At 33.8% G+C, this 14,143-nt stretch overlaps 1 protein-coding gene and 1 long non-coding RNA gene across 9 annotated transcripts in view; one reads left to right on the top strand and one right to left on the bottom strand.

Moving 5' to 3' along the window:
* The window catches only part of LOC145692840 (uncharacterized), a 40,475-nt gene extending 36,373 nt beyond the window's left edge, over positions 1 to 4,102 (top strand). For 2 of the 4 annotated variants that reach the window (XR_014132652.1, XR_014132651.1), the window contains one exon: positions 3,856 to 4,102. This is a non-coding gene — a long non-coding RNA (uncharacterized LOC145692840). Of the gene's footprint in view, positions 1 to 3,820 lie in introns of all 4 variants that reach the window. The other 2 variants (XR_014132649.1, XR_014132650.1) reach the window with 1 other exon arrangement.
* A 2,839-nt stretch (positions 4,103 to 6,941) lies between these two features.
* LOC145692839 (uncharacterized) overlaps positions 6,942 to 14,143 on the bottom strand; it is a 42,465-nt gene continuing 35,263 nt past the window's right edge. For all 5 annotated transcript variants that reach the window (XM_081768344.1, XM_081768341.1, XM_081768343.1 and 2 more), the window contains exon 3: positions 6,942 to 13,724. In XM_081768344.1, the coding sequence (XP_081624470.1) occupies positions 12,821 to 13,724 (904 nt within the window). In that variant the 3' untranslated portion in view covers positions 6,942 to 12,820. The remainder of the gene's footprint in view (positions 13,725 to 14,143) is intronic.

The raw sequence follows: 14,143 nt of genomic DNA, 5'->3' as shown, positions 1-14,143 counted from the left end.
AGATTTTTACACTTTTTCGACTGAGTGCCTCCTGCCAGGAATCGAACTCGGGAGCACTCACAAAAAAGGCAGGAGCATTAGCGACTACGTATTTACTTTTTTAGTGTATATTACAATTATTCAAATGAAAACCATCCGATGTCAGTATCTGAAACTGTGAATTTACATCAACTTCATACATTGGATACAGATCTGTACGTTGAATTTTCCATGGTGTATGATTCAAATACAAGTCACCATAAGGATTCAAATACTTCTTACATTATGAAATGAACTACCGAATTCCCTGCACATAGAATTTGGGAAAACACCGTAAGAGTCAAACGTTGTGTTAACCAGGTTGCTTTCACTATCCAACTCATAAGCCAAACACTTATATTGATTTTAGGGTTGTAAATACTTATTCGTCTATTGAGGATAATTGAGTTCTTAGTAGCTTATGGAAAAATTGGCTAAAAGATGGCAGAGTCAGCTGAGAATATTGTCATCAAGTTAATGTACAGTGCAACATATCTTTGTTCTAAAATTCAATTCTTTTGGAATTCAAATATTGTTGTTATTTAACGTATTGAATTTACGACAGCCTAAATTAGAGTGTAGGTTCATATATTGTATTTTAATAGGCTAAGGTTTCATTAAAAATTATGAACTTCGACATTTATTCTTACAATGTAATTGGGAAACGAAACAAATTCTTAACAGATGGGTACAAATCCTATTGTAATATCAAAATCATTGGGAACTACTTCAACCAGTTCCAATCATGCTTTAAAATGTTCACTTCAAAATTTATAATGAATAAAATGTCTAGGAAAATACATCTACAAACTATTATAACATTATATACCCTCAATAGACGAGTAATTATTCTCCACCCTCAAATCAATATAAGTGCTTTTCTTATAAGTTGGATAGTGAAAGCAACCTGGTTAACACAACGTTTGACTCTTATGATGTTTTCCCAAATTCTATGTGTAGGGAATTCGCTAGTTAATTTCATAATGTAAGAAGTATTTGAATCCTTATGGTGACTTGTATTTCAAACATACACCATGGAAAATTCAATATACAGATCTGTATCTAATGTATGAAGTTGATGTAAATCATTGAAACAGGTTCGAAAAAGCCTATAACCATAGTATCATTTCTATCTGCAAGCTTGTCCACACATAACAATTTTACATTTGTAGCAGAATATTTGTATACAATTTATTAAAAATAATTCATTACTCGAACTCAGGGGCACAATAATTCCATGCCGTCACAAAATCATGGCCATGACTATAATTAATACAAGTGAGTTTCTCCCTAATCTACTGTTTAGAGCATGTGTCTTTGGTGCACGAGTTCCCAAGTTCGATTACCCTTGAGGCTGCATCAAACTTACTACTGTGGTTCCGATTCTACTTTCACTGTAGATTTCGTTTTATAACGCATTGCTGGTAACAAAGAACATGGCATAAATCAATTCATCAAGTACTTAAAATACAACCTTCTCAGTTCAATATGCAGTACACAATAATTTTGTTAATCAACAATATTTTTCTACAATCTCATTGTTATCCTTATTTTTATTTTTACTGCATATATGTTCTTAATTTCAGATATAGTTTACCAAATTTATCCCAAAGAATACTAAACCCTGTATAATCCTCGTGTAGTTCATGTTCTACTTAAACATCTAGGCCACGTGATCTATAAGTAATCAACATATTCTTCCCATGTTCCTAAGAATTTACTTTTTTCGATGACCATCTTCCCACTCTTATTTGCTACTGCATCGTAATAACATCGTGGTTAATGGAAACGACCCAATTGCCGAAAGTTAGATGCAATAATGGCAGAATACCTATTATGCCAATGATAATGGTGACATTCAAATATGAACATATACATTTGCAGATGTTTGGAAGAAGTGTGTTACTTTACCAAGAAATAGTGTTATTTCACTGTAGTTGTGTTGGTTGATATGAGCAGGGACGATGATTTTGACAAGGATATATAATATATGCTTCCTTTTGAGTTTATAACATAGATAGGAGTTAAGTTTTCACATATTGTTTGTACGTACGATGGTATTTTAAATGCTATTTTATTTCTGTCTGTTCTTACTTTCGATCAAAAATAGGAAGGAAGAAAGTGTGGTTGTCGTGAATATAATCGAATTTTGTATCACAAAAGATTTGCATGTTTCATCGCTCCTAAATTCCGAAAATGAGTTTTGTGTATGTCTGTTGATTCATCCTTCTAGATTTATACAGACTTGCGTCGGGACTATATTTTCAACATGTGAAGTTCGAATTTTACACGTACGTTTACATAATATTTTCTAGAGGACTTATTTTTAAAATTTTCTTTCTGCCTCTAAGATAAGGATGATTTACTAAAGGGTCAAATAGAAATTTGTGATTTTCTCGAAAATGACTCAAATTTTCTTATTTATATTGTATACACCAAAATGCTATTACCAACCCTGTAATATCTTGTAGGTCATTTTTCTAGAAAAGATCTAAATGGGATAGTTACCCATAGTTAACTTGTTGATGTAAGTTCTTTTCGTGATATTGTCTCAAAATATGGCTCAGGCAATTTTGTTTATAATCGGTAAATAAATATTTCAGTAACAACACTATATCAGTACGTCAAAAATCAACAAAAGTTAGTTTACACATTGGGGCTGTTTTCTTTTGGGTGGGTTTTAGAGAAATACCTTGACGATTTGGTTTATATATAATAAATATATATTTTAATTACCTTATAATGTGACATCATCTATTTCCTCTCCAAATTCCAAAAAGGTCGTTTGTTCTTTGGAGTGAGATGTTTTCGGAAGATTTTCACAAAAGCTTAGGAAATGATGTTCATATTCCATAAATAGATATTTCGTTTGTAACGCTATAATGTTACTTGTAGTTGTATTTTTATATCCTGCACTACACAAACGTCACACCCAAAACGCTGATAACTGCACTAAACCTGTCTTTTCTAACAATAGCAGAACACTACTGAGATAAGGAACACAATGAAACCAAGCGTTCATATAGTTTCTCCAGTGTTGCCGGATCAGTGTAACATTTTACCCCAACGAAGCGAATATATTTATTTTTAAAGCGTTATTATTAGACATGCCTGTAAAACGAAAAGTAGAGCTAATATTCAAAAATAACTTTCATATTCGTGATCAGCACCACAAAATCAATAAGAATTAGCTGATTTTGTTCAATTTACATTTTCGTTGTTGAACAGTGTTATTTTGGTGTCATGAATTTTATTTTATTCGTATCCGCCCATTTAGGGTGATCTAGCGTCGTCTCTCCAAAGTACATGATTTCTTTAAATTTCACAAGTTGTGCCTGAAATTTTTATGGAAGTTCATTTGTAGACTTCTTGTTTGGTTCGTGCTCTTATACCAACTTACGTACCTGTGCCAGAATTTTATGTAACTTCTATGAAATGAAATGAAATGAAATTTCTGAATTTTACGTCCCACACTTATGCCGGTTAGGCTAAAGGAGACGGTGATGATGAGTAATGAATGAAGTGGTGGAATGAAGAATAGGAGGAAACGGGAGAACCACGAGAAAACCCACGCACACGGTGTTTGTCCACCACAAAGTTCACTTGGCAGGGGCAGGGATCGAACCCGGGACCCCAAGCACCAGAGGTGAACGCTCTACCACTGAGCCACCGCGGCCCCTATATAACTTCTAGATGGAGACATCCTGACGAAGATGTCTGTTTCACAAATTCCTAGAGATTAATTTGTACTACGATTCTATTCAGTTTGACCAAACTTTAATATTTTTCTCCTCTTTCACAGAGAGACGTTAAAAGCTCTCCTGTTTCTTTCCTTAGGTTCACGAAGGGTCCTCTGTATGTGTGGTCTTCTCTGGCTTCAAACATTCAGCGAGTATTGTTATTGGGACAAAAGAAGGGTGGTTTAAATGTCCTTGCCTGAATGAGAGGTATACAGAGTAATAAGAAAACATCTTACTCTTGGATAGGAAAAGAAAATAAAGAATGCTATTTCAGTTCCCTTTGCTTTTTAAACACACAAAATTTAAAATGACATTCGCTAATGTTGTTTTAATCATATTCATAATTGAATTAAAAGAATTTATTTAAAATTAAATAAAAATGAATATGAGGCAACTGTCATAAACATAATCAGTAGATATTCAGACGGTAGATATTCTTTCATATCATAACATTTATATTATGTGTTACAAAAAGTTACACTAACGATGGTTCTAACCATTGTCTATTGTATTTAAGTATTTTATTTGTCCTTGTGCTTTTTCTTATGTCTTATTACTGCTTAGAAAATTCTTTCGTATTATTATTATTAGATGCAAATAATGCATATTGTAGAAAGAAAATAATTTTACAAAATATAAATAATAATAATAATAATAATAATAATAATAATAATAATAATTACTTCTAACGGAAATATTCGTCGTGAAATTGTGTCGTTTGTAATCCAGCCTGTGCGGGCATCTATTGTAATTCTTTGTTTATGTTTATCATTTTAAGTAATGTCATGTCTACGACGGGATACCAAGTTTCCGCAGTGTCTGTAGAGTAAAATGCCGGCAATTGCTCCTCATGCATCACTTGATAATCAATGCTCAACCGACTTTGTGCTAGAAGATCGCGTTTAATTTTTGCATATATTTCCATACGTGTGGTTCGTGATGGCAGTTTCGCTTGAGTGTTCTATGCTGTCAAATCCTCGGCCCGTGAAGTTGATTTCCGTTCTGAAGAATAAGAAAATGTCACACGAGTGGGTGTCGAAGTTGGTGAATCCGATGGAAAGTTACTTGTATATTTTTTTTCACAATCTTAAAGTCTCTACACAGCCTTTACAGCAATCCCCCCCATGTTCTGTTCGTGGGGCAAAATCCTATGCCGATTGACGGGTGTCCTGAACAGACATTATCGCCAGCTGATGTTCTGTCACTTTTAACATGGTCTTTGGTTTGACCATGGCCTAAAGCATATTTTCTAAATGCTGACTTAACAATCATGAGTTTCTGCAGCAGATTTTCAAGCTTTACCTAGTTTCATAAATTTCGTCACCTTCAATTTCGCTGTTGCTGAGCGCCTAATTGGGGGGAAATTACACGGAAAAACTAAATGCTACTTCCTAGGAGAAAGCCGCTTAGGGCACTTACTCACAAAGGATGTACGAGGAACTCTTGGTGGTGTTTAGTCATACTAGCTTAAACTTCACTAGCTGGAAAACCATTCTGGAAACTTTTGAGTACTCCGTCATATATGATACACTTTAGTAAGAAAGAATGAATTGTTGAGAGATTAAATGGCATTAGAAATACGCATTGCCAACAACAAAAAGTTTTTTTTTAAATAATAATAATAAAATGATAGGAAAAATTCAATTGACATATCGAAACACTAATCGAGTTCAATCTTCTAAACTTTATTTTATGCATGTTTCCGTATTTATCAAACGTAGGAAGAAACATTTATTATGATGTTGGTATTGACACTAGAAAATTACATGGTACTTACAAAAAATTCCATTTAAAAAAGCAGTATTGTAACATGTTTTGTATTTTTTCATATTATTTACATTCTTAATGGAAACGGTTACCAAGTTTCAAAAAAATTGTGTATATTTGTTAACTTGTACTTACTTTTCTCTTGGTTTTCTGTGTAAGATAAAACTTAGCAGTCTTTGGTTGGAAAATGATTTTTTGTATCAGTATTAGGAATGTGGAAAGTAAATTAAAAACAAAAGTGCAATATGAAAAAAATGAAATCTTTAAGTTTTACGTCCCACGGTTATGCCGGTTAGGCTAAAGGAGACGGTGATGATGAGAGATGAGCGAAATGGTGGAATGAATAAAGTGGTAGGAAACGGGAGAACCCCGAGAAAACCCACTAGCACGGTGTTTGTCCACCACAAAGTCCACACAGCGCGAGCTGGGACCGAACCAGGGACCCCAAGCACCGGAGGTGAACGCTCTACCACTGAGCCACCGCGCACTCTAAAGTGCAATATGGTCTTACAACAATAAGGCATTAGTGTTAGATTCATTAATAATAAAACGAATGAGCCATAAATCGTAATATAATATATTCATTATCAATAAAACAGTAAGTGTGCGTCTAATGGAATAATACATATACATTTTTTTTAATTCCTGTTCTGTGTGAATCAGCTTTAGCAAAAATACTTGCCACTAAATTTTGCAAGTTTGAATTTAGAATGTGAAATGAATCACGATTTAATTTCATTTGAGGTTTATTTACATGCACCTTACTAGAATCAATATATTTTGTGCCTGTATGCATACCGAAATCATAAGAAAATGAACTTTAGAGCACTAACTCCTCTACTATGAGTGACAGAGTTGATGTACCATATTCCGCTCAAAGGAGTAAAATTTTTAAATTTGAATATTTCATAATTTTATGTTGAAATTTAACAGATATGTTGGAGGCGGATTGTCCTACAAAGAACGCTTTCCTTTGTAGTTTTAAAGTCTTTGTGAGGACCAGGGAATTCAAAATTCATTTTCCTACGACTTCGGCGTGTCCTACCAAGAACTTTTTTCTTTGTGGTTTTAAGGACTTTGCGAGGACCAGGGTGTTCAAAGTTCATTTTCCTGCGAATACGAGTTCTGAATCACCCCCCCGTATATATGTGCATTGTAGTAAGTGAATCAACTTTATTCTTCAAAACTTCTATTTTATATAATTGAACTACCTCCTAGTATCCAAATTAAAATTATATCTTGTCTAACAGTCTCGCTGTACACCTGACAGTATCTTCAGATAGAGAAAAATAGGATGGGAAAAGAATGGGTTAGAAAATTGAATACTTCGAGTCCTTCTCAATTTCCTCACCCAAAATTTGCCGTCTTATTTCCTCTCTCTGAAGATAGTGTCAAATGTACACTGAAATTGTCAAATGAAAAATAATTCTAATTTGGACACATCATCATTATGTGTCTTCTGTCTTCAGTTACTTGGAATAACTGCTATTTAGTAACATTTACATTTTATAAAATGATAAGTGTAGAAATATCAAGAAAGAAATGTAAATCGAAAGTATGTTAATATAGTAAGGTATGTCAGGTTAACTTTTTTTTTTTAATTTTCATTGCATTGACAAAAAGGTTTATATACTTTCATACCTGTATTATTGTAAAATTCCTTTTCGGTATTACTGTGCTGCATATCTCATTCTTTTGTAATATATACTTGATTGAAGGAAAATAAAGGTAGCTGTTGTAAATGCTGTGTAATTTCTGATCTACATTGCATACTACACTACCTCAGTTCCATTGTGAAAGAAATAACACTGCATGGTTACGATAGATATAAACACACCACCTTGATTCTGTTCAAAGATACGACAAATGTATTATTAGAAACATTTCCATTAACCTTTTAAAGAGGTATGGAAATGGTTACTGCAACTGTTTTTAACAGTACCCTTGTCTTATCTTCTGTGAAGTTTGATATGAAGCAGAATCAATATGATGTGTGCGTGTTGGTTCTATGACAATTCTGAAATTGTTCCACACACTATGTTAGGTTGTTCTCTCACCAAACATATTTATCTTCAATATTGCAATACGGCATGGCTACCATAGCAATTTAATATGGTTATAGTAGCTATGAAGTTTGTTCCACCTAACATCTTACATGCCTGCTTCAACTAAACGTTCTTGTTCACATAGCCATGCCGTATTGTAGATATAGTCATATAGTGTTGCAACTCCAGCAATATAGTATGGTTAAAACAACTGTAAAGGTTGCCACACCTACCGTGCAACATGCTTGTCTCAGTAAGACATTATTGTTAAAATAGTCATACGGTATTGTCGGTGCTGAAATTCAGTCTTGCAACTACAATATATAATGGTTACAATGGCTATACGGTATGGTAGTCCACTTGTTGTCCAACAATCTATATCCTTGCAATACCTATACGGAATAGTATTCGAACGAATATGATATTCTATGGAAAGCTATAGGGTATAGGCGGGATGTAGGCATTTCTTAATGTGCATGGTAATATTGACTATTAACTCCGATTATACCTAAATCTAAAATACAGCAATATGGTAACAATAACCCGGTTTTAATAGCCATACCTGTATGGTATTACTGGCCATAAGCATAGCTGTCCCTATATGAGCAATACTATTCTGGTTTTATTAACCGTTTAATGGTTATGTTAACTATACCATTTTTTAAGGTTTAATATTAAAAGTTCTCAGTAGCGTACTAGGGCCATCTCAGAAGGATGTGTCTAATTGCGATGTGAATGGAGTATGGTGAAACATCCCCGAAATGTCATATGCTATTAGGGTATGCATCAGTTTGACAGCTTATCCTAGGGATGGTCAAGAATTTCCGAAAACGAAATTTTCAATTCCCGATTTCGTAAAAATTCCGTAATTTAGAAAAACATCCTGAATTCGAAAAAATCAGAATTTAAAAAAATCAAGAAGGTTTCCTAAATCGGAATTTTCCCCAGAACCCGGAAATCCAGATTTAACAGAACTCCACAATTTTTCCGATTATAATCTCCGGATTCGGGAATGTAAAAGTTCCAGAATTGGCCATCCGTTGTTGACCCCGTATGTGCGTTGCCGTTAGGCGCACATCCAGTGCTTATTTCATAATCATATAAAGTGATTAGTCTCAAACTTTCTCGTGCATAAAAACAATTATACAACACCAATATTTTTTACAGTGTAAGTATGGATTAAATATTTCCTAAAAATCAATTTGTTTAGTAAATATTGATCCGAAATATATAGTTTCCAGCAAAATAAGGCGTATACCAGCAAACTTTCTACTGTACCAGCAACACATCTACAAACCTGCAAGCTCGCTGGTTTTTGTTGTACGCTAAAAAAAAAAAAAAAATGAAAATTTTGGAAGAACTCGGAGACGAAAATTTTTCGGAAAAACGCAAGATGGAGAATTTTACGACAAACAGAAAATTTCCCGGAGACCCGAAAACTATTTTTCGGAAAAGGCAAGGGTTGGCTGTTATCTCTCAGAAAATCGAAAGAAAGAAAAATGCCCATTTATAAGCTATATTACTTTAGTCACAATTATTTATCAAATATTTCATTCCGTTAACTTTTACTTATAAAGAACACCGATATTTTTATAGTAGGAGTATATCTATAGAATGCAATATTAAGCAATATCTATAGAATGCAATATGTCTGCTCCAGCCAATTGACATGTTTAGCATATATTGATTTTAAACATTGAGTTTGTAGTATCCAGCAAAGGATATGAGACAATAGTATATTTTGATGGAAATGATTTTTCAGCATATGAGCAACGTATACTGGATACCAACATTAAATTCCTAGCAGAAACCATCACCTGTTGCTGGTCGATTAATTTCCAAAGAGGGACCCGTATCTTCTCTTATAACCAACGAGTTTCAGCAAGATTTTCTTCCTGGTTCCAGGATAATTTTTCAATCTGGGTTATTAAAAATGATACTGAATATTAAGAGAAAACTTTTAAGTTACCATCAACATATATTTGATAAGCTAATTTACATTCAAAATACGAAAGTATACATGCCGACATCCATAAATTGTAATACGTGCATTTTTATACTTAATAGCACTGAACATTCGAAGATTTGTTAGAAATTTCAGGATCATAATATACGTCGGTGATATTACGCAGGTGCTTGTAAATTTGTCAACAAAATCCAAAACAATTTCTTTTAAAGATATGTTGTCCTAAGATATACTGGTCTAAGATTTGCGTTGGCATATAATAGTGAACAGGGTTGTTTGGTATGGATTCTTAGACACAATTATCAGAACTACTTCTCTACCAAAATATCTGTCTCTGGAGTTCGTCTCTCATACATTGCTAAAATATAAATGTTTACTTTATTATTTTCTGAGGTATTAAAGAGGAGGTATAATCCATTAAAATAACAACTATGGATATAACGCAATTCGTTGTTAAATTAATATAGTTTTGCTGATTAATTTCCCGTTAAACACCATGGGCAATACGCAGAGTTTCTCTGATGTGTGATTAGTGCCATACTAAAGAGTTTGACTAACGTTTCCTGCAACAGTCAAGCCTTTATTTAGTATGACGCTAATCATACGTCAAAACGACTCTGCATAAGGCGGCATTGCTATAGATTTTGAAGCCTCCAGGTAATAGTGGAATCCGAAAAAAGTATGGTTGATCCCTCAGTTAATCTAGAACTTTAGAGGGATCTCACAAAAGTCAAGAGCGTTAGCTATTTGGCTAGTGAAGAACTTCAGTTTCATTTCATTATACACCTTTTCTGTTGTAATGTGTATACGGTTTTAATATTTTAATGCAAAGTAATAGGTAGAATACATAATATTTATAGGTTTGACGTACATAAATGGTTCAAAAGTCAGGCTTAATCAACAAATTATTTTGCCCTGCCTTTAGTGTGCTTTCGAATTTACGTCTGAGGAATAACTTGCCGTTCTTAACTTTTAATTGTAGTTTTAATCTTGAGCATCCCCGAGCTAAATTAAAAGTAGAAAATCAACATCCTTTAATACATATAGATATAATAGTCTTTGGATTGATGAACCAGAGGTCAAACACTTACAAACATTATTGGAATAAAAATCCTTGATCACAACAACTGCTATGGATTTTGATGTCGAACAGCCATGCAAAAAAAGGAAGAAAGGTCAGTTTGTCATCTGTTGCTCTCTCACATCTCTCTCGACACTTCTTTCTATATGCACAAACCATTAGGAAAGAGAAGAATCTATATATTTCTACCATTATTCGATGAGGCCCAGTAAGCTATCCCCAACCGCAATGCAGATTCTTAATGAATGTCCTCACCTGTATTGTAATAAGTAATAAATATGTAAATTACAATTATTAAAAACACGTTTAGTGAACACGAAAATCTTTTGCTTACTCAAATACAAAGGTGTCTTTTAAATGTCTGCAAAACGATGTGATGCATCAAAATTGTTTCTAAGAAAATTGTCAAAACTGTGTTGAAATTGTCAAATAATGTATTTAAATTAAATCTAATGAACAGATAATTAGTTCTCATTTAGAATTTAATTATTAGGCGATATTACGACTCCGTTGTGGTATACAGAAAAAAGTACAATTATCTATACCAATTTATTGTAGTCTAATGTATCCTCCTCAACAAAGACCGCCTAGGATAATTTCAAGTTATGGCGAGAAAAAATTCAGAACCCCTGAACGAACATTACAACGACTGAGATGATGTATACCGACAAGCACCATTTTTGGGAAAATGGCTGACGAAGGAATGGGCTTTGGCCTATGCAAAGATACCATGCTAGTACTGTTAGGGATTTAGGTTTCTAAGCTTTAGACCATTACGTTTGAGAGATGATGCTCTTCGGCGAGCATGTTTTAAAGCTGTATACGAGAATATTTTAGCATTTTATCAGACAGGGCTGAAAGAGTCTGCGAGTAAAATGTGAAAACCTCTGTCTTGAGAAATTACCTTGATATTTCCCGTTATCTTTCAAATTTATGGATTCGTTACAAAATGTATCTTATTATTCAAAAGATTACTTTATTACAAACTACAAATCTTAGGTAATTTGTCCGTGAGAAAGAGCTGTCAGTGGAGTAATTTTGTTTTTTTCTAAAGGGGTCACATATAAGTCTATATATATACTCCTCAGTATAATACTAAGTATGAGATTGGTCACAAAGTGGAACGTTTCTGTCACCGAGTCTACAATGGTGACTTTCAGAAAAAATCTTCAGATATAATGCGGATCGAACTCTCCGATCTGTATACTAAATTCAGATCTGAATTTTCATATCATTGTTTAACAAAATATAATTATCAAGGTATAATGAAAAGATTATTACATGTGTTGCTTGAAAATTTGAGAAGTATAGCTTTTTGTAGCGAACACCTGTATTGCCAGACTTGGTTTTAGACAAGTTGTTTCCAGCGATTTTGACAATTCAGATGAATGTCACTTGAATTTCCACTACATTCTTTCCCATACCCTTAGCGCCTATGGGTTTCTTCTCTTATATGCATACACACGTGTCATGCAACATTTAATTATCACAAACTTTTTTGTTTCAATCTTAACTTGTATGAGGCTCTTACATGTATGATGCCAAAAATTATTTTTATTAATAAATCCATTTTCATATTGTTCAACCCAAGAGCTTTCTTCTGTATATTACTAACTGCTAACTAATATAGATACATTTTTCTCCCTAACTTGGGCATTTATAATGTTTTTCATCTGCACGTATGGTATCTCTTGTCATGATAGAAATTTTAATTTATCCTTTTTCACGCTCTTGGCACCATAGAGGTTCCCGCTTTATGAATTAACATGTCTTGCCAAATATGAACTGTCACGATATTTCTACCCACTCTTGGCTTGTATGATGCTTTTATCTTAATATAATATCATATGTCTTGCCAAAACAGATCTTCGACTAAAACTTTCCCCACACACATGGAAGAAGAGATGCTTTTAACATATGTGTATTAACATGTGATGTGTCAGGTCAGAATTCTCAATGAATCTCTTTCCAAATTCTTGATATCTATGAGGTTTTTCGCATCAATGTGTTATCATATCTCTTTAAATGTGTACACCGAATAAAGCCCTTTCCACTTTCGGCAAGTGAAGGAATTTCACTTCTGCATTCATTTTTTAAAATTGGAATTTAAGCTAAATCTCCTACTTTCATGGCACATCTGAGGCATTTCAACTTTATGTGTAAACATGTAAGCTGTCAGGGAAGAAATCTGAAAAAAAAAATTCTATTCCACACTCTTGGCACCTGGAAGTTCTTTATTTCTATGTGTTATCATGTGTTGCTTTAAATGTGTACCCTGAATGAAATCCTTTCCACACTTTCGGCAAGTGAATGGTTTTATTCCTGCATGCATTAACAAGTGGTTTTTTAAATGTAATCTTAAAGTGAATCTCGTTCCGCATTCATGGCACATATGAGGTTTTTCACCTGTATGTGTAAGCATGTGAGTTGTCAGGCAAGACATCTGAATAAATCCCTTACCACACTCTTGGCACCAGTGAGACCTTTCACCTGTATGTATTGACATGTGTCTCTTTAAGCGCGAAATCAAAGCAAATCCCCTACCACACTCTTTGCACGTATGAGGTTTCTGAGTAGTATGTACAAATATATGTTTTACCAAATTTGATTTTTCAGTAAATCCCTTTCCACAGTGCTCGCATATATTAGGCTTTTCTCCTGTATGTATTGACATATGTCTTTCCAAATGCGCTTTATGTATAAATCCCTTTTCACACAGCTGGCATGTGCAAGGTCTATCAACTGCATGTAGTAACATGTGTCTCTCCAAATTTGAATTTAGACTAAATCCCTTGCCACACTGCTGGCAGATATTAGGTTTTTCACCTGTATGTGTTAACATATGTGTTGCCAAATTTGCTTTTCGAATAAATCCCTTACCACACTCCTGGCATGTGTGAGATCCTTTAGATCTATGTATTAACATGTGAGACGCCAAATTTGAATTTAGACTAAATGCCTTTTCACACTCTTGGAACGTATGAAGTTTGTCACCTCTGTGTCTTAACCTATGTGTTTTAAACTTGTTGCAAATGTGAGATTTCTCATCTGAGTGAGAAATTAATCCCTCTAGTGCAACGAACATATTTGGCTCTGTAGAAACAGACCTGCAACAAATTCAATCGAATATTATGAAACATCAAAGAATTGGAAACCCATGTATCAAATTCCGCAACAACGAAACGATACCTGTTTTCAATTATGTTTGATATTTCGTCTTAAATGGAGGCGCTCTCACACTTTGTATTTCAAGATAAATTGAAATCTAATATTCTTGTGCTACTACACGAAATATTCTAGAAATATGAAACGGAGAAATATATAAGATGTACATATTATTTGTATTCTCGAAACAGGTGGATGTCAATTCTTTTACTATCGCAAATTTCACCTATATTTACATATACGGTATCAAGCTTAACTTTAGATAACTAAGTTACTAATTCTATGGCCTATGCAATACAGAGTTTGAATGCCGCGTTCAAAGAAGCTTTTCAGTGACTTCTATTCTTAGCCAACTGGACCC

Source organism: Thermobia domestica, chromosome 8 (assembly GCF_964235325.1).
Source record: "Thermobia domestica chromosome 8, izTheDome1.hap1.1, whole genome shotgun sequence".
Classification (NCBI taxonomy): domain Eukaryota; kingdom Metazoa; phylum Arthropoda; class Insecta; order Zygentoma; family Lepismatidae; genus Thermobia; species Thermobia domestica.
The sequence above is the reverse complement of the archived record's forward strand: the minus strand, read 5'-3'. Positions and strand labels throughout refer to the sequence as shown.